The sequence below is a fragment of the Gasterosteus aculeatus genome, chromosome 8 (assembly GCF_964276395.1).
Source record: "Gasterosteus aculeatus chromosome 8, fGasAcu3.hap1.1, whole genome shotgun sequence".
NCBI classification, from domain to species: domain Eukaryota; kingdom Metazoa; phylum Chordata; class Actinopteri; order Perciformes; family Gasterosteidae; genus Gasterosteus; species Gasterosteus aculeatus.
In genome coordinates, this window is record NC_135695.1 from 3,019,110 (window position 1) to 3,039,927 (window position 20,818).

At 45.1% G+C, this 20,818-nt stretch overlaps 1 protein-coding gene across 8 annotated transcripts in view; it reads left to right on the top strand.

The window, feature by feature from the left end:
* Window positions 1-20,818, top strand: part of patj (PATJ crumbs cell polarity complex component) — an 87,420-nt gene that overhangs the window by 17,921 nt on the left and 48,681 nt on the right. For 4 of the 8 annotated variants that reach the window (XM_078108005.1, XM_040183929.2, XM_040183934.2 and 1 more), the window contains exons 17-28: window positions 164-355; window positions 5,359-5,571; window positions 5,655-5,717; window positions 11,673-11,963; window positions 12,338-12,440; window positions 12,949-13,003; window positions 13,760-13,840; window positions 13,913-13,984; window positions 14,560-14,737; window positions 14,849-14,959; window positions 16,582-16,641; window positions 17,006-17,102. In XM_078108005.1, coding sequence (XP_077964131.1) covers window positions 164-355; window positions 5,359-5,571; window positions 5,655-5,717; window positions 11,673-11,963; window positions 12,338-12,440; window positions 12,949-13,003; window positions 13,760-13,840; window positions 13,913-13,984; window positions 14,560-14,737; window positions 14,849-14,959; window positions 16,582-16,641; window positions 17,006-17,102 — 1,516 coding nt within the window. The remainder of the gene's footprint in view (window positions 1-163; window positions 356-5,358; window positions 5,572-5,654; window positions 5,718-11,672; window positions 11,964-12,337; window positions 12,441-12,948; window positions 13,004-13,759; window positions 13,841-13,912; window positions 13,985-14,559; window positions 14,738-14,848; window positions 14,960-16,581; window positions 16,642-17,005; window positions 17,103-20,818) is intronic. The other 4 variants (XM_078108007.1, XM_078108008.1, XM_040183932.2 and 1 more) reach the window with 2 other exon arrangements.

Below are 20,818 nucleotides of genomic sequence, written 5' to 3' on the forward strand. Positions count from 1 at the left end.
GGACATAGCCTTATTGTGTGTGCGTGCGTACATGCATGCTTGAAGAGCATTCCACTAGGATAATTTCTATATTATCATTATTCTAATAATACTGATGATGATTTGGTCTTAAGATAACCAACTTTTTTATTCTTGCTTGTCTGTTGTCACTGTTGTGTGTCAGGAGGAGCGTGCATCCCCTGTAGAGATGGTGCTGATGAAGGATCAGTACAACCATGAGGAGGACGAGAACAAGGAGGAGCAGGCTGAAGATGAAGATGATGAAGAGCTGACCCAGTGGTCTCCAGACGTTCAGATCCTTGAGCTGCAGAAGGAGAGAGACAAAGGGCTTGGCTTCAGCATCCTTGATTACCAGGTAAGCACACAACTGTCCTCCAACCGCTGCTACAACATCCGCTCATTCTGCCCGTCTCCTTTTCCCTTTTCTTTACATTTAGAATTGACCTGTCAAACCAAACAATATACTGCACATTGCAGTTAACGATTTGGTCCTATATTCCTACTAAATTTGAAAACAAGATGTATCTAAAACAGCAAGGATTCATCCCAAATGGGCCAGACGTCTGCTTATTTCAGGAGGTGACTTCTGAGAACCGGTGAAAAGTAAAGTGCCTTTCACCTAGCATTCTCTTTCATGGCCATCAGAGGGCAACTAGACCATAAATCAGGGTACATTTTAAGACTCTAGCAACCTGTAGTGTAGAGATTTTCCATCTGTACCAAAGTATTGGATCTCACTGATACAGTTTGTCCGACATACGTGTGATGTCGCCTCCAGGTGATCGACCTGAAGCAAGTTAAATCGACTTCTGTTCCTTTTTGATTTTTATGCTTACTGACAGGCATCATGTTCAGCACAGCCTCTGTCTGCAGGGCAGCTTTGTGAGGCCGGTCGGTTTGCCCCCCCCCACCGTTTCAGCACTTTAGGCACGGCTTCACCTTCGAGACCTCCCCCTCCCCCTGAGTCGGCCCCAGCTGATGCAGCACTTTGGGGGGAGGAGATGTATTTGACAAACAGGACATCCTTTAGCTTCATCTCGAGGAGACGGTCCCCTGTAAGTTCCGGCCGTGGACTTGTGGAAGCAGAACTAGCAGTTTTTAAAATGTGAACTCTGACCTCAGCCTTGGACAAAAGCAGGCAGGCGTCGTTATATCAGATAATTAAATTATGCCCCAGCACCCAGTGATAATAATTACATTTAAAATATGTGAATATTTGTCCATTCCCTTAGTGTATTGTATGCTTACAATCCATAAGACATTTGCAGACTCTTTGTTAAATGTTTCCATATATATCTGTTTTATATGATTTAGTGAATAGTCTCCCTGTGTTGTGTCAGTCAAGCCCACTGCTCCTCAAGCTGAGGATGGCTTAAATACACAGGTCATATTTCTAGTATGAATACGGGGATAAAATAACAGGATTATGTTACTATCAGCATCCACAGTGTAGAACACCCAGAAATAAAGACGCAGCCTTGTTCTCGTATAAAGGAGCTGTGACTCAAAAGCGCTTCTAGTTTCAACCCCAAAATCTCTGCTGGGATCCCCCAGCTCTTCCAGTCCATATTGGGCAAGGATTCAAATTAGTTTAGAGTGGTCGGAGTACTAGAAAGGTGCTGTGCAAGTCTGTTTACCCTTTAACGTATTGCAGGCTTAGTTGTGAGAACTCGCTTCTGTTGTAAACCTTCAGAGGCTCTCTCCGTCCTCTGGGCTTACAGAGGGATGTGATCGGTTGTACTTGTACTAGAGGTCCAGTCATCACAAAGACAAAGTGGGTAATGTTGGATTTATGATGACAGTGATAGTCCTTTGTAACATATAACATACAAGTAGATAAGCATTCGGTCTAAAAAAAAGGCACTTTTTAAAAGGAAACCCTGCAGCGAACTACGCTGAGGTGACTGAGTGTAGAGTGGGATTCTGTACGTATCCTGTATGCAATCTCATGAAGCACGGTTCATTCAGTCTCAATAGGTCAGCAGCCTCGCACTAAACTACCAATCAAAAACCACGTACAGATTTCTCCACCTCATAAATGATGTCATTGTGGGTGTGTGGGCTTCATGGCCGGCTGGTCTTGGCCTCAGCTTGAGTTCTGGACAAAGCAGCCTGTGTTCAGAGACCAGCTGCAACCAACACAGACGCACACATGTTTGCCTGTTACACTTATGAGCCCCTACTTTGGCATTTTGCATTTTCTATTTGCTATCTGGAATGTTATTGTAATGTAATGTTAATCTTGACCAAAAAAAGGCCTAAAACTCACTTTTCTCATCTCAAGCTTCTGTTTTCTGCAATTTTTGCTAATCCTCGCATTAATGGGAAAATTCCCTGCCACATGTTATATAATATCTTACATATGTAATACTATGCGTATTCCTTTGATTTAAACACTAGCTAAAGAAAAATAACTAATAAGATAAACATTTTCCATTCACAATTTTCTTTTAATCCAATCTTCACTTTTTCTCCCCCCCCCGAGTGTGTTGGTGAGGTGAGAACAATAAAATATAAATTCTATACACAGTTGAGTTTCCGACTCCGGCATTTCACCTCAGATTGAAACCCGACGCAACACTTTTCTCAAAATAAAAAGAAGCAACTTCTCTCCCTCTCTTTCCACTATATCTCTCGCCCAAGGGCACGTCGGGGCCGGTGTTCCTGCCAAAGTGTTTCCTGTTACTGACTCTGCGGCTGTCAGAGTCGAGTGAAAGATGGTTGCAGGCAATAAGAGAAGAGCTGGTCCGTCTGTCTGTCTTTCTCTGGACTCGGGCGGGTAGTTTTGCACTACAGCCCAACACCTTTAAACAAGACCATTTCATACCTTAAAACTGCGTTTTCTCCCACGCAACACGTGCAGGTCCACAGGAGCACAGACGCACTGAAAAAAGAGACTTTTGAGTTTTACAAATGTGCAGTTCATAGATTTGCAGAGTTTGAGATCAGCTAACTGTCGCCCATCGCTGTGTGGAATGCCAGTTTGCAGCCTTGTTTTGATCCTTTTGGCTTTCTTCGACCAGAGGCGACTGAGTGGCGCCGATTACAACCATTAGGATCCTTTTTAGGAGCCCAAAATGTTACAGATGCAGACAACTCCCAGAAACACAAACGGCGATTTGAATTTGAAAATATGAAATTATAAAATAACTGAAAAAATATAAGAACTTCAAAGTATCAAAATATATATATGGGAAAAACTAAGAAATATTTTTTCAAAACAATTGAACTTAATCATAATTATAACATTTCTATTTGTAATAACGGTTCTATTTCAAATGATCGATGATTGCGGCCTGGATTTTTCTTCATAGAAGACGCCCCATTTTCAAATCATGAAACTTGGCTCATTGCATGCTGGAGTATTGAGATTTGGAACTGACTTAAATGAAAAACCAAGCCAGAGTATTTAGACATTAGTGTTCGTCAACCTTTAGCCTTAAAGTTTACATTGAAAGTGAGAAGACGGGAAAAAGTATTGTAAGTTCGTGGTTCATATTAGGAAAACCTCTGCGTTCCCCAAAGGTCTACAGTATGTTTCGTATAGAAATGTAAAGTCTAAAGTTAAGTCTCAACGGTTCCTGTTTTATTCTCGCTTGCATCATAAAGGTCTTAAAACTTCTACAACAATGAGGAGTTTATTTTTTTTTGTATGCGAGTAGTGCATGGTAAAACTTTTACGTGGTAAAAGTACATTTTTAATTTCTTTTTCCCTTTCTCGCTTTCTCCTTCATTCCTGATAACTCCACTTTCTTTTGACAGCAGAGGCCTTTTCTTTTTCCGGAGGATCTTGTGGGAGTGGAGGACTTGGGTTCTGACTCCTCGCCACCTGTAGCCATGTTGTTCGGTCTAAAAATACGGCTGGGCTTTGTTCTGGCAGCCTCAAACTTGGCACGGCAGCTCGTGCAGCAGAGCGAGATGCCCAGGGATCAGTGCAGGAGAATTCACAAGACGTACGTCCGCTCTCACCACACAAAGCGCTCCAGTTGGTTTAGGGTTCTCTAGAGGGGTTTGGATTCGGGGCAGGACCTGGTTGCCCTCTCGGTTACTGAGGTTAAACAGTCGGAGCAGAGACGAGAGCTTGTTGAGAGTTCCTTTACTTTTGGACAAAGTTATGGGATAACTAGAGTTAGTTACGCTACACTGTCCATGAAAAGCAGATGTTATTAAAAAATACAGTGGTGGGTTATTGTACCCAGAAACTGTATATAGAACTAAACCCATTCCTCTGGGAAGGAGGCGGCGCTGGTAGTATCAGCGACCTGTCAATCCCAGTGAACATCACTTGTTCAATAAGAAACTAATGATGATACAACTTTATTCATCCACATGTGGTGGTACGGTAGAAAGAGAGAGTGCACATTAATTGAATATAGGCAATAAAACCACTTAATATTCTTAATATTACTGTATATGAATTAATGCATTAATACATCTTAAAATGAACTGTTCATAAACAACTACCTACATTATTTTAAATGGATTGTAACTACCTTGAAAGACTTTATCTTTATCTTTTAGATTAGTACAGAAGTTTTATTTCTTACAAAACCTTTTCTTTATTTCAAAAGAAGAGAAAAGTACCTGTACAGCATCACCTGAGACCACTCTTGAAAACCACCTCACTGTTTTCTGTGGCTATTCGCCATTCAAAGGATTGCACGGTGTTGTTTATTGAAACCTGCATAAATAAGTAGCATCTTGCTGAAAAGCCGCTCACCCTCTGAGCAAACGGAGCATCGGACAGTTGAACCCCGAGAGTGTTTGCAGCACATTAACAGCAACCAACCTGAGCCGCAGTGAAGTAAATGTCATCAGTGACTCGTTTGTCCACCCATGCAGCATGAAAATGTTCTCTTTGTAAGTCCCACTCTTGTCTTTTCCCTTCATCATCCGCCCTCTGATTGCTCCACGTCTGTTTGGCCTTTGTTTGACCTTTGACCTGACGGATGGTTTCTGTTAGCCCGTTCTTCCTCAACGTGTTTGTGTGTTGTTGTTTTTGTGTTGGTTTGTCCGGGGGCATCGTCTCTCGTCTCTCCGGTCTCTGTCTCCCCCTGCCGGTGTGTCTGCTGCCTTGCCTTCCTGTCTCGCTCCATGTGTGTCGGGCGGCCTACAGTCGAGGATTGTTGTCTGCGTGTGCCAGGGATTTGTTTCAGTGTGGGTTTTTAACAACTCACGAAAACTGAAACAATAACATTTTATTTAGTGTTTTTTTTCAGCATATTAAATAGTAGTAAATAATGAAAATTAAAATATCCTTAGAAAAATGAGCTGTTAATAACGAAATGAATTGAATTGACTCCTCCAGGAATGCAGACGTCCGTCAGAGATCTTGACGAGTGTTCTCACCCCCTCCAGGACCCGCTGGATCCGGGCCGCTGCGTGATGGTGATCCGCTCTCTGGTCCCGGGCGGCTCAGCGGAGCGCCGCGGCGGCCTGTTCCCCGGGGACCAGCTGGTGTCAGTCGACCGGACCCAGCTGGACGCGCTCACCCTGGACCAGGCCCTGGAGGTCCTGAAGGCCGTCCCGCTCGGCACGGTCCGCCTGGGCGTCCGCAAGCCTCTGTCGGCGGTACGTCTACGCCTGCTCCACCCGCTGGGTCCTCGTGGGGGAAGGTACTGCTTCTGGTGGTTGAGTGTGATCTGTGTGTGCAGGTGGAGGAGCCACAGAGGATCAGCCAGGTGTCTCTCAACCACACACAGCTGCCCGTACCAAAGGTAACACACACACACACACACATATCGATATATATTTGTATGGAGAAATCCACAGTAGAAAATGTGTTTTCTTAATCAGGTTTACCAGTTCAGTCTGTCTGATACAACAAACACTACGGTCAACTAACTGATCGTCTTGTGAACACATGTTCATAAGACACGGGTAATCTATTAAGATAACTTGTTATGAAAAATCCATATGTGTCCAGTTTAAAGTCCCACAACTACGAACAAGACATTTCAGTGTAGAGGGGAAAATCCTGCGTTATCTGTTTTATTTATATCGTTTAAATGTCTGTCAGTCTTGGTGCTGCATCACGTTGTGGTATTTCAGACAGAAGTCCGTAGTAATCCATGAGAGGAGCCTCCAGTTTTAGTTTATTTCTATCCGAAGAGGAAGTCGCTCTGAATTTGAGTATTTCAAAGCAAAAGTTTATTATATTAAACTACTGTGCCTCCTTCACAAAAACATTGCCATTTGTCTGGAGTCCTCATTTCAGTTTGTTAGAGACATTTTGTGTGTGAGATTGTGTTTGACTGAACTTTATACTTGATTTCCTTGATAAAAACAGATACATGGTTTGGGGGTAGCAGTCGCCCGGCTTGTCTCAGGTTAAACATACGACTTGCACCAACATACAATAGCGCATCGACAATGACGCGTGACTTGTGAAGTTGGATTTGGCCAAATAAAGGTCCTATATCTACGATAAGCCCAAAGGGAAGCTCACTGCACCAGTCAGTGCGGGTCAACCGCTATCGTACGGTTACATATCGTAAAGCTCTTTGATTATGAGCTTTATAGGTAGAAGGGAATGAGGAAATTTATTTCCCTCTCTGTCTTTGTCTATCTCAGTTCTGTCTCTCTCCTCCCTTCTCTCCCTCTTAATGTTAATCAAGTCACTCAGGACTAATTGGACCATTAAAATGTTCTCCTCTCTTACATTATCCTCTTCCTCCTTCTCCATGCATCTTCCCTCCATCTCTCTCCAAAGGAATTCACCCTCCTTTGGACCTTCCTTCAATTTTTTGTGGTATAACCACGGATTTTATGTAATTGAACAACACAAAATAGTCCATCTGCAGGTCGGGGAAAGTTGACATGGATTTCAAAATCATTTACAAATACAAATCTGAAGTGTTGAGTGCTGCTTTGCCCCCTTTTCTCCGTGTGCTTTATTGGCCCATACACCGGACACCCTGCGCCGCCGAGGCGCTTGACTATAAAGAAAAAAAGATTGAGAGGTAAATAGACGTAAATAAAATTGTGCAGCATGACGGGAAACAGGATGAGAAACGGTTACAGAGAGTGTGGAAACGTTCAGCAGATTGAGGCTGAATTTATTCCTCTGCTGTGTGAAGCGATATAAAACTTAACGTGAAAAAACCCAGATCATATGTGAAATACGTTTTGTTTTGTTATCAGAAAGCGGTTTTCTTACGAGAAAGCAATAGAGCCCTACAGGAAGTATAGACGATGACAGAAAGACTTTGATGCCCTTTGAATTGTTCTGTTCAGTTTCCCAGCTGCATGCTCGGACATCGGAGAGCTTTGCAGCGGTTGGGAACTATTCGGGATGTGACTACATTTGCGATGATGAGGGAAACGTGCAGGCGGGAACTCGTGTTTCCCTTGTCGATTTCTGCCTCCGGACTGAGGAATTGAGGCTCAAAGACGTTTGCTTCTGTGAGCCAAAGAGGTCGTTGCACCTTCGAGCTGAACTGGGCGTGTCGTCGTCCGCAGTTGTTGTGATACAGACAGAAGGGACGGAAACGTCCTCCAGCTCTAAATGCTCCATCGGCTCTTTGGACTATGAAGTTACCTTCTCTTTCTGTCTCCTTTCATATCGCATCTCACCTCCGCAGTCTTTCCTCCTCTTTCTTTGCTCCATAGTCTCCCCCTCTCTTTCATCTCCTCCCTTCTTTCACCTTCCCTCACCCTCTTTCTTTCTCCCCCCTCCCCTTAATCTTTCCTCTCCGTCTCCGCGAAGCTGCTGACTCAGCAGGATGGCTGGATGGTATAAAGTGCTCTATCAGCTCAACCAGCAGCGTCTCTCTCTTAAGTGGGGTGATGGTGTGTGTGTGGGTGTGGGTGTGTGTGTGTGTGTGTGTGTGGGGGGGGGTCTCTGAGGACACTTTGGTCCTCAAGTACTGCAGGACTCTCAGGCACAACTACTGCAGTAGTGTTGAGTAGAGGACGGAGCTCTGGTGTTGGGCAAAGCCACACTGTTCTACACTGCATGTATGTCTCTATTAAAAATAGCCTATCATGAGCATCTCTTCCTGCACAAACGTGGATTCATTGGGGCACAATGGCTTTAGTTTATCCATGAAATCTAAAGAAGTGTTTGCAGAGAGAATTTATTCATTCGGTTCAATTATTCAGAACCAGTAAGTCTTAAGATCTTCATCCTGAGGCGATTTAAATCTTGGGTGGCATACATTTGAATGCACAATTATTATCTTGTTTTCTTAGGAATTTGTATGTGCACTTACATTTGTGTGTGTGTGTATATATATATATATATATATATATATATATATTACATTACAGGTCATTTAGCAGACGCTTTTATCCAAAGCGACTTACATTTACATTACAGTTACATTACACTTTAAACCCATGGCTTTTTCACATTTTTGCCTGGGGAGCAATTAGGGGTTAGGTATTAGGTGTCTTGCTCAGGGACACTTCGACGTGGAACATGGGGCAGCCTGGAATCGAACCAACAGCCTTGTGCTTCCCAGCACACCTTCTCTAACCCCTGCGCCACGACGACCCCATATATATATATATATATATATATATATATATATATATATATAAAATGTAACACACCACTTCACTGTATTTCAATCTTCTGTGTGCTCTATCTACAGTACTCTGCTGTGTACTCTTGTGTTCTACTTGCTGCTCTGTTGTGTCCCACAGCTGCTGCTGTACTTTATCTGTTTCTGTCCTCGTGCAGTGTCTGCTGTCTCCGTCCTCTGTGCAGTGTTTTATTCCCTGCTTTATATGCAGCCCATTTGACTGAAGAGGCTTTTTCACAGCCCACGGGTCTCTGATGTGCCTCCATAAAGGCAGCCGGGTCGGCGCTGTCACTTCACGCCAGCCCGCTGACCAGAGAGAGACCCCCGTTACACGTCCACACCTCGTTAACTTTCAGAGGTCATATGTAGAAACTGCCGCTGCCGTAGTTCCATTAGTCTGATCATCTCTGTGCTGACAGAGAGCCGCATCGAGCCACCGCTCAAACAGGAAGAACAACCATCAACGCTCGCTCTGGTTGTTGTGAAGGAGCTTCCGAGCGGCCGTAAACAAGCACTGTGACTCCAGAGTGAACTCATTTGGTAATCAAAGGTCAAGGTCGTCATTCAAGGCATTCTCGTGCCTTCGAGGGAACATTTTCAAAAAGGGCACAAACTTCCAAAAGAAATGGATGGACTCATTAGAACTTGGCGGTCAAATGCCACGCAGGAAAAAAAACTAATTGAGAAGCATCGCGAACAAATATGTTAACAAAAATAATATAGGTCCACGTGGCGCAGGGGGAAGCGCGAGTTTGGTGTTTCGATCCCCGGCTGCTCCATGTCCCATGTCCAAGTGTCCCTGAGCAAGACACATAACCCCTAATTGCTCCCCGGGCAAAAATGTAAAAGCCATGGGTTAAAAATGTAAGTCGCTTTGGATAAACGACCTGTAATGTAATATAAAAACATAAATTAACTACATTTTGTAAATGGATATTGAGGTAAACTGCAACATGACTGGTTGGCGTAGACGGTCATTCTAGCCCTCTCATCATTCAGCCTGTATTTGTTTAGGATATTTGACTATTTATTTTATTTCATGTCATCCATTGCTGAGCGTTTGCCGCTTCAAGGTTTACACTGGAATAAAACCTTCTCTCTAGAGGGTCAATCCGTTGAATTAGGGACTGTTGGTTGGACAAACAATCTCAAAACTGATCCAGAAAGTATTCACAACGCTTCTATTTTTCCACATTTTGTTATGTTACAGCCTTATTCCAAGATGGATTAAATCACTTTTTTTCCCTATAATGTGGAAAAAGGTTGATGAACCCAGTCTGAGGTCCAGAGCGCTCTGCAGCAGCTTTCCATCCAGGATGTTTCTACATGGCTGCATTCATCTTTCCCTCCATCCTGACTAGTCTCCCAGTTCCTCCCGCTGAGGAACATTCCACAGCACGATGGTGCCACCATGCTTCACTGTAGGCACGGCATGGGCCCGCTGATGAGCAGTTTCCTCCAGACATGGCACTTGGCATTCAGGCCAAAGACTTCAATCTTTTTCTTCATCACGCCAGAGAATGAAGTTTCTAACGGTCTGAGAGTCCTTCAGGTGCTTTTTACTGATAAGTGGCTTCCGTCTGGCCCCTCCACCACACAGGCCTGATCTGTGGAGGGCTGCAGAGATGGTCGTCCTTCTGGAAGGTTCTCCTCTCCTCATAGAGCAACGCTTGGTCACCTCTCCCCCCCCGACCGCTTGGTGATGCTGGGCGGCCAACTCTAGGAAGAGTCCCAGAGGTTCTAAACTCCTTTCATTTCTGGATGATGGACCCGTTTTCCTCTAGCCTCCTTCAGATCCGTGCCTCAATACAATTCTGTCTCTGAGCTCCACAGACAATTCCTTGGGACCTGAGACAAGTATGTCCAATCAGTGGGCTATAGCAGCTTGAACTCCAATCAAGTTGTGTGTAAAATGTTGAGGAAAAATATTAACTAAGTCAATATTGCAATAAGGCTGCGACCTAACGAAATGTGGAAAAAGTGAAGCACTGAACACTTTCCGGATGCACTGTATGTTCTGAGTGTTTCCCTGACACGTTAAATAGTCGCAATACGTGTTTAGTTGTGGCTTTAGTACAGATTCTATTTACTCCAGATGCGATATTTATATTGATATATTTATGGACGTTTTTCCAGATCCAAGCCACGTGGATATTGGGATGATCGGGTGTAAATTCCAAACGGGCCAAAGAGCTAATTACCAATTCTGATCAACATCCCGAGGTTGAGAAGAAGGCGGTGCCTGCTGTAATACTGGTACCGCTGGTCCACATCCCAGCATGCAGCGGCACGGAGGGCGGCAGAGAGTCTGAAGCCACAGACTCGTCATCGCCACTGTCCTCATCGTCTAATGGCCGAGATATTAAAGGATAACATCTTTTAATCTTATGAAGATGAGGCCAGGCAGTCACGGCCAATACACATCAGTCTGCAGAACATCCTGTTAGCGTTATGAGCGCTCCGCCGCCGCCTGCTCCTCACCTCCATTATGCGGCCGTGATGGGCCGGCTTCCCAGGCCCAAATTAAAAGAAGAGGAGCAGAGTCCTTGAAGATGAGGCCTCGTCGATGGAAATTAGCCTAAGTGTTGTCATTAATATTTCCCGGCGTGCGGGCTAATGTCTGCTCCGTAATGTTAAGAACAGGATATCCCCTCAGTATCTGCTGAGCACGGCTCTTTGGGGAGTTGGAGAAAACCTTTATGTGTTCGGAGATGAAGGCTAATGTTCAAAGTAAGTCGAGTTTTAGATTTAGTGTCAGGCTGCGTTTCCCCCCCCCCCCCCCTCTTCAGTCCCTTCACTGAGGAGACTGCTGCAGGCTGCTGGGTCCTACAGTCGGACTCCTTCAGGGAGTCCTTTCATTTAAGCCGACATCCTGGTTGGCCTCGATATACGAAATCTAGAACTATACAGGATCCAGTGGGCTGAGGAACGATCTGGTGTTTGTTTCTCCTCTCAAAGTACAAAGTAGAACAGCAACAAACGGGTGAGAGCGGAGTGTCGGGATTCATTGGCTTCCATTGAACAGCTTTGTGGGTAAAGGTTTTTGAAGATGTATCTTGCCCTCCAGGTGACCTCAAGCTCAAACATTTTTAAGCCACCATCCTTCTGCTGCGACCTTTGACCATATGGATTTTTTTTTTACAGGGTTTCGGCGATGGCTCCATCCTGCCAGAAGACCTCCGTCAAGAGGAGGAAGGGGAAGAGGAGGAGCCAGAGCTCATCCTGGACGGAGGTCTGCCTCGCTACGCCTCCTTCTCTTTGACCTCCAACCTCCTGCCTGTGGAGGAGGGCAGGGAGATGGCCGTGGACGAGGATTTGAAGGAAAGGAAGGAGGAGGGAGAAGTCGAGGAGAGTGTGGGCTCCCTCTCCAGGAGACCACCCCCTTCTTGGGAGGAGTGGAAGCTCACCTCCAGCCGGTCCAGTGGAGCAGAGGAGGTGAGGGTTTGGATCCATGATGCACCGTGATTATGTTTAATGCACATTGGGAACTGTGACGCACGCCTATCTTTGAAGCCAAACGGAGGCGGATCATTTCCTGCAAAAGCTTCAAATTAAATCAATTGACATCAAGATCTTTTATTTTAGAGAAAAAGAAAAAAAAAAGTTGCATGATGGGAGAAAGACAAATGGGAATGTTCGGGGTTATTTACCACCAGAAAGCTACATCGAAGGTCTAAAAACATTACAAACTTCAAAATAGTTATAAAGTGCACTTGTGAATTCTGTGTCTCAGCTGTTTTAAGCAACTGGAACTAGTTAGCATGTGGAAACAGAGGCTACTTTGTAATCAATTGTTTGTTTGTTTTCAGACTTGGAGCAAAGAGAAGGAGGAGGAGCTCAGCAAGAGCGAAGAGGAAGAGGAGCAGAGATCAGACCATGAAAGCATCATGTCCATAGAGAACTTGATCATTGGTGAGGAGCACAATTCTACGTTTAAAAAAACCCAAATCCTACACAAAGATGTGTTTGTTACAGAAGGCCAACAGCACCTGAATGAAGATGAATTCTTTGCATTGTTTTTTAATTCAGATACATCAGATACCAACAGCACACCTGCATAGACAACCATTTAAAAATCCAAACCAAAGAACATAGATTTGATAAAAATATACAACTAATACTGCAGTAAAGCTGCTGTGACAGGAGTGTCATCTTTGGCCAGCCGTCACCCTGAATCATTAGATAACAAGTCCAGAGTCACTTGCATTTGTGTTACACGTCTGATTTGTGGTGAGGGTGTGCGACCCGCCGCAGAGCTGCAGGTGTGTGTCGAAAGGAGCAGCCATGGTCCATCCTGCAGGTTTTAATGATATGGCTGCAACATGACTGGAGAGAGTAACGAGGTTTGTTTCTGACAACCTGCTGATTTGACTCTAAACAAACACACTGTGTGTGTGTGTGTGTGTGTTTGTGTTTTCAGGCTCCAGGGACAGTGAAGCTGATTCTGAACTCACGCTAACAGACACCGACACAGAGTGAGCATCTACTGCACCCCGTCCTCTTTGTCCTCCTCTGTCCCGTCCCCCCTGCTGTCTCTCCTTCACCTCCTCCTGTCTTTATTGTTTCATTTTAAGCAGAGCTACGGGATAAGGCCAAAACCTTGTATCTCGATGTATGCTTTCTCATTAGATTGGTTTTCTGCCAGATCAATAGACGTGAAGAAGCCTATTTTCAATTTACGATGTACCCATTTCCATTTGTACACATACGTAAATCACATTGACCCAAGTGGTGATTTAAAGTAGTGTAATTACAGTGTAACTGTAATCTTTGATTAGAATTTTGAGTTTGTTTATTATCGGTAAAGTCATTGTGTGTCATGATATTGTGAGATACAATTTTATCCCAACAGTGGATACAATATTGCATTAAATGTCAAATTTGATGGTTCATTCATATTAGTGTTACGATATTATTATGGCTGCTCAGATCTATCTGATTGCAAGATGCGCTATTTGATGTGCATCACTTTAGACCCGTCACATAAAATTCAGCATGACAGATCAGATGCTTTGCGATCTCTACCAGCTGTATTAATCATTGGCTTCACAGCATGATTTTAATTAAGACAAAGCTACTTTTACTAATTCTATTTCCCATCTTGTCGGTTCATCACCCTCTATGTGCTCCCAAGTCAGCGGCACAATAACTGATTAGAAGACTTCGAAATTACACCGTGGAGAAGTCAACAAGGGACAAATGTTTAATGCTCTCTCTCTTCCCCCTCGGAGATCCGTCAGGACGATTAACACAGGGAGACGGAAGAGGCGGAGCCAGGGAGGAGCCTCTCTACCAATCAGAGGAGGTCATGGGTGAGGATCCTTGCTTCACCTGTAGAGTCCAGTTACTGAAAACCCTGTAGCTAACTGTGTGTGTGCCCTCAGAGATCTTCCTGAAAGAGAGGAGGGCGAGGGGGAGGAGACGCCGGCCTTCAGTCACTGGGGGGCCCCCCGCAGGTAACGTGCAATAAAACATCATTTACAGTTCATCCTTACGGTGCACCAGCAAACCACGATAATCTTAGTTCATCATTGTGCAAAAAATCCCAATGTTTCTCAGTCCCTCTTCAAGAACCCCTATAGTTTTTTTCTTGAGTCGTTATTTGTAGATTCTCATAATCCCACTGAGACCCCCGGGTTTGAGTCTGTCATGATCACGTTGTTTACACTTGGTCCCTCTGTTAGACCCCTTAACAACAACCACCACCACCTCCTTTTGTCTCCTCCTCTTCATCTGCTCTGTCTTGGCCTGTGAACTTTTTGCGCATCACCTCCTCTTCCTTGTTACCCCCCCTCTCACCTCCTCCTGGTGGGTTTACAGTCCTGTGTCGCCCTCTTCTGGTTACATGTGTCATTGTATATTGGTTCATACTGGTATCGTCTTCAGCGTGTTTCTGTGCCTGTTTCTATCTTTGTAATGAGCACTTAATACCCTCTCGTGCCACAAAGGGCGTGTGGGTCATCTAAGGTTTTTTTCTTTTTTTTAGTTCTTGGTATTTTGGGTCAATGACGAGTTTCTTCTGCCCCTGCAGGGTGGAGGTGTGGCCCGAGGAAGGCCAGTCTTTGGGTCTGAGCATCGTGGGAGGTCGTCATGTCATCAAGCGTCTGAGGAACGGAGAGGAGCTGAAGGGAATCTTCATCAAGCAGGTTTTAAAGGGAAGCCCCGCTGCCAAAACTCAGTGCCTGAAGACCGGAGACAAGATCCTGGAGGTAGGGCCGGGTGCGGTACCAGGGTCCCCAGGCTTAACCCCCCCAGATAAACATCAGACAATGTTGAGATATGAACCCAGACACGTTAACGCCACCTTCCGGTGTGTGCAGGTGTCAGGCGTTGACCTGCGACTGGCCAGTCACGAGGACGCGGTCAATGCCATCAAATTGGCCCCGAGCCCCGTCGTCTTCATCGTCCAGAGCCTGTCGGCGACTCCACGGGTACTAAGGCACCCACACACACACACACACACACACACACACACACACACACACACAGTTACACATGTAACTAGAGGTATAATACAGAAAGACTAATCAGAATAAGCTTTATTGGCCATATATGCCTCCGCATACTGTACATAAAATTTACTCTCCACATTCTGTTCACTCTGTTTACTCTCCACACAGTTACTTCAACCAAATAAGAAAATATAAAAAAGGACAACACAAAGTAAAAACATGTGAGGGTGCAAATTTTAACAACTATACAGCGTCTTGCTAACTGCAGCCGAGGGGTTACTTGGCGGTAGAGGGAGCACTTTAACAAACTCCTGAGTTCAACTACTTTGGCCTCTTTGTTGGAGGCGGAGCCGAAGGCTGAATTTTCCTGGTGATAGTCAAACCACTCCGCAGTGCCAAAGCTCCGGGGCCAGGCAATGGCTTTTGGAGAACTCTCTTGGAAACTCTTCAAGTTTGGAAGGAGAGGCTGATCTGGGTGGTGGTTCCTCTCTTCCAAAAAGGGGGACCAGAGAGTGTGTGCCCATTACAGGGGTATCACACTACTCGGCCTCGCCGGTAGTGTGATACTCAGTCTACTCAGCAGTGCTAGAAAGGAGCGATCGGCCGATAGTCGAACCACGGATCGAAGGGGATGCAGATTTTGTCCTGGTCGTGGAACGACGGACCAGCTCCTCACTCTTGTAGGGATCATGGAGGCGGCCTGGGAGTATGCTCATCCGGTCTACATGTGTTTTGACCGGGTCCCCCGAGAGATACTGTGGGAGGTGCAGCGGGAGTACGGGGTGAGGGGGTCCCTAACGGGGTCATCCAAACCCTGGACGTCCAAAGTGACTCGCAGCAAGTCCGACTTGTTTCCGGTGGCGGTTGGTTTTTGCCGGGGCTGCACGTGTCAGCATTCCTGTTTAGTCGCTTTACCGCAGCGCTGTGACGAAACGCGAGCAACGCTCTGGACCTACCGGTCAATCTTTGTTCCAACCGTAATCAAGGTGGCCTCAGGACACGACGTCCTGCCGTGGGCCCTGTGCAGCACCGTGGAGCTCCAGTGGCATTCGCTACAGCACACCACAACTGTCCACCACTGGCGCCCTGTGCGTTTCACAGATGAGCGCCTGTGGCAGACGTGAGAGGAGAAGAACGCTATGCTGCCCGGGACGTGGTTCGGCATGAGCGGTTTGGTGGTGGGTCAGTGATGGTTGGGCGTATTCTTGGAGGGACGCACAGACCTCTACAGGCTGGAGAACGGCAGTCTGACTGAGGTATCGGGATGACAGCCACGCAAGATATTGAGAAGCGTTTTGAGTTGCAGAAATTTGATTTTGGCAAAATCCAAACTAGCCTGCCTCATCATTTCAGTGTCTATAAAATCAAACCCTCTGTAGGCTGAAACTTTCCATCAAAAGATGTGGCATTAAACTGTCCGTATCAGTGTAGACATCCATCATTGTTTTTCTGATGTGTTTTCAAAGTGTTCCTTTAATTTTGTGTGTGTATGTGTGTGTGTGTGTGTGTGTGTGTGTGTGTGTACGTGCACACACACACAGTGAGTTTACACACACATACCGTGGTGCACACTCAAGTTTCCCAATGTGTGTGTGTTTCAGCCTGTGTCTCTTACCGCCTCCAGCTACAATAAACACAAAGCACAGAGGACAGAGTCTCCGGTAAGAACAGGGACTATTGCTTTTGCTCGGTTGCACCTAATAAAGTCTAGTTGGTGTCTTTGTTTCTTTTTTAGAGTAAACTAACCAACACTTGCAGTTGAATAATTAACACCATGAGCTCTGTGGGTGAATGTCACAGTATTTTCTCTCATCTGTCTCTTCCGTCCTCGTCTTTGGACCATCCACAAAGCTGTGTGACGTTGTTTCGCTGACTCTGGTCCCTCTAACAGACTGTGCAGTCCGTCCCAGCAGGGGGCAGCACAGCCTCGGCACAATGCACTCCCAGCTCCCACGCTGTATATTTGCCATCCCATAGTTGGGACTCAGACCAAGTGTCCAAGATGATCTATTTCCTCCTCTGCAGACACAGGGTGCCGCCCCCCCTCCGAGACAACCTCCACCATACAGGCCGCCCGGCCAATCAGAACAAGGGATGAATTCGGACCTGAAGATGGCCAGAGGTCAGTACACACGCACATTTTGTGGGATGAATATGTGCTCTTAGTGTGCAATAACCCCACCTGAGAATCAGGAGTTCCAACTAGAGCACGCTCATGAACACGAGGGCAAGGCTCTCCGAGGAAAAGGACCCAGTGGCGCCAGTCCACACACGACCCCCAGGAGCCACCCTTTGGTTCATGTCAGCTAGAGTTGTTTATTTCATCCCGTGGCTCATATTCGCACGGTTACAAATCTAATATTGATTGTGAATCACATATTTTCTGTCCGTTCGTCCATCCAGCACAGTGTGTCGGATCAGAATATCTCAACCAAAGGTCAGTGTTGTGGAATAAGAGAGGGAGAAACAATAAGCAACAATCCGACTCAAACTAAAACCAGTGCAATCTCAACATATATACAAAATGCAGTACACAATATACGCAGCGCTGCAGACTGTTAGAACACGGGCACGTCCGCTCGCTTGTCATCGCTGGGATGTTTATGATGATGAATGATCAGCCTCTCCCCTGAATTTGTTAGTTAATGTCAGGTTAATGGAGGTTACCGGCTAGGTTTTGAAAAAAAAAAATCATTAGTTAGAAACCTACTGCCGTCACACACACACACACACACACACACACACACACACACACACACACTCAATCAAATGACCTATAACCAATAATAGTTTGATGTATCTGTCATAATCCAGTCTGATTCATTTTCTGCTCTTTATAAGTTCTGATAGTAATTTGTTTAATGTTTTCCTTTATTAACAAGATACCAAAAGTCAATTGAGTGATGTTTTTCCACTGCATTTAAATAAATTAAACTAATTCTCGGTATATTTGATGGACGATTACCTCTGCATTATGAGTCTGCCTCACAGTGTTCTTAACTGAACCAGCGGCTCCTGTCTTCACACCTCTAGTCGGGGAACCTCTCGTCCCTCCCCTGGGAGGCAAAGATGAGCACTAATGTTCCAGAGAATGATTAGAAGAGACAGTTGGGCTGAAGAAGCCTTGTTAAAAGACATTCAGAGGCAGAGCAAGTCGCTCGCTGTCAATAATCACAGTGATCTACTTGGTTTTAGTCCATACAAATGACAAATTGCTTTAGGTATTCAAAACCAATGAAAACCGCTAAGCTGCCACTGCTCAAGTGTGCAATGGGTTCTCATTTGTTCTTTCCGAGCTCACTCGTATGTGATCTATGAGCCGGAGCGTAGCAGCCACACATGATTCATGTAATGACTCAACGACTGTCGATTGGAAAACTCTTCGTCCATGTTTTTGAAAGTGTACTTCCTTGATGGCTGACTGGTGGGACACTAAAGGAACCCAATGCCTCCACCCCTTGTGCTGTGTTCTCTGATTGGTCTGCTTACAGCCAATCACAGCCCATCGCGATTTGTTCAACGCATTTCTGCACAAATCAGCAAAACACCTTTATGCATTATGTATAACTGTGCAGCAGCTTAAACATGAACACTGGCATTTTTACTGGCATTATGTATAACTTTGGGGTTATTAAAACCTTCTATGAAGCCAGTTGCTAATTTCCCCAGTCTGTGAAGTGTCCCTAGTACTGGCTTTATACGAATCATACTGGCAATGGTTTGTCAACACTGGTTCTTGAAGTGGTGCAGTTAGTCGGGTTTTTAGTTGCGTATAAATTCCATTCTTTGCCTCATTCTCTTACTTACAACATGTACTCTGCGATTGAAGGTAGAGTCCTGTTACCGTCCTCTAAATATTCTGTAGTTTCTCTTTATGTGCATGATGCACTTTTTTTAATGCATTTCCTTTCTCTCTCCTTCCTGTCTGGAGGGGGATTTCCCGTGCGTGTGCTTTTCTCACCTAGTGCACATTTTGTAGAACTGGTCACATTTAATAAATCACATTAACATTAAATATTAAATGATGTATTTTCTATTGAATAATCCGAGAATCCGTTTTGTTCTTCCTCCAAACCTACTAGAAAAGCCAATTATTTGGAGGCTCCAACTCGGCCTTCTCGGTCTACTCTGCAGCTGGCAGATTACACGTTTAACAAATTCAGGCACCTGGAAAGTGTAGGCGAGCCTCATAAAGGATTTATTTCATAATTAAGGGCTTACCCAACCAGAGGTGATCTGATTGTTTGCTCATTCCTGATGTTTTGACGGCTGGGCCTTCATTTTGGTATTTTGCTCTGCTCCTGTATTTAGGGTTCGTCTCCTGAGGGCCTTTCGTCGGTTTAGAACACTCTCGATTGTCCTGTCCTAGCTAAAGCCGCAAGGACTTTCAGTTTGGGGTCCCTGCACAGTCTCTGTACTACGTTTTCACCGGATTCAGCTACTCTGTCAAATATCACTATTTTGTCTTTGAGCTCTTAAAAATGAATCCGTTTTGCTCGGATGGGCCCTGAACTACACCGTCTTCAAGCCGTCAGCGGGGTCCCGGTTCTGCTGCTTTGTTGGCCGATTCCGATGGCCTTTAAAATCTACCTCATCGAGTGTCGATCGGTCTGATCAGTCTGCAATCGCTAATCATCCATCCCCAAGGACTTCCTGTGGGTGGAGCTTGAAAGGACTACTACGTCATCTCACTGCGCACCGCTTTGTTCAGGGATGTACAACATGCAGTAGTGAGAACTACTGAAGACCAAATATTCTAGAGAAATTATAGCGTGTAACCAAAAATAACACACAAAGAGATCCTAATAAGTAAAGGCCCATCGTCTCCCACTGAACATAATTTAACGCCCCCGTCGCCATAAGTACTCGTATAGCAAGTGCGGATTAGTCGGAGTGCTGTCGCTGTGTTGTTCTGCATCCTTTCCTTGAGGCGCAGGCGGCCTGCATGCTGTCAGAGGGGTCTCACCCCTCACACAGCTTTTAACTGGGTCACTACACAAACACCTGTTCAGTGGATTTCAGAGTGTCCCAATTAATGCCATGCCGTGCCAATTTATCTTGTGTACCTCAACCCACAGTTGCATCCTGCAATGAAATGCATTCTGGGAGAGATTTCAAGGTTTAAAGGGTTTCTTTGTGTTTTAATGAGTTAACAGGATAACGTAGTGTATTTTAAAGTCTCAATATATAATATATATATATATATATATATATATATATGTATATATATATATATATTATCTTAGAGTTTCTCAATTTACTGCCATGATTTTCACTTTAACATAGCTTGGTTTGGACACTTTTGGCTGGTACTGTATGTCCAAGAGTGTCTTTATCTTCATCTCTATTAACTCAGTGCCTCTTAGTCTTGAAGTACTTCAGCATGTCACTCTACAGTATGTCTACGTACTTCGCCACTGGAGTGTCTCATGTAAATTTTAACTCTGTCTCAGTGTTTCCCCAACATCTGCTGTGACCTCATTGTATGTGCCGTTTCCTCGTGTCGGAGTTTGTGTGAAGGTGATGGTCCACCAGCGCGTTAACGTGTGTGTTTCTGTCTTCGCAGGGCTTGTTTGAACCACCAGTGCTTGTTACAGCACACAGAGGAGCAACGTCTTGACTTACTTTTTATGTCTCTCTGGTTGGTTTTTGTCTCTCTCCGTCTCTCCCTCGCTCTGATCCTGGTGCGTTTGGTGCTGTGAGGCTTGTTCGTTGTTTCCTGTCTGCTGGTTGGAGGCTTTAGCTGTTTGGTAAAGGAGCTTGCTGCTGGTTTAAATGGTGGTTTGGTGTTTATGCGCAGGGACCTGGAGCAGCTGTTTGAAAGATGATCCTGTGACA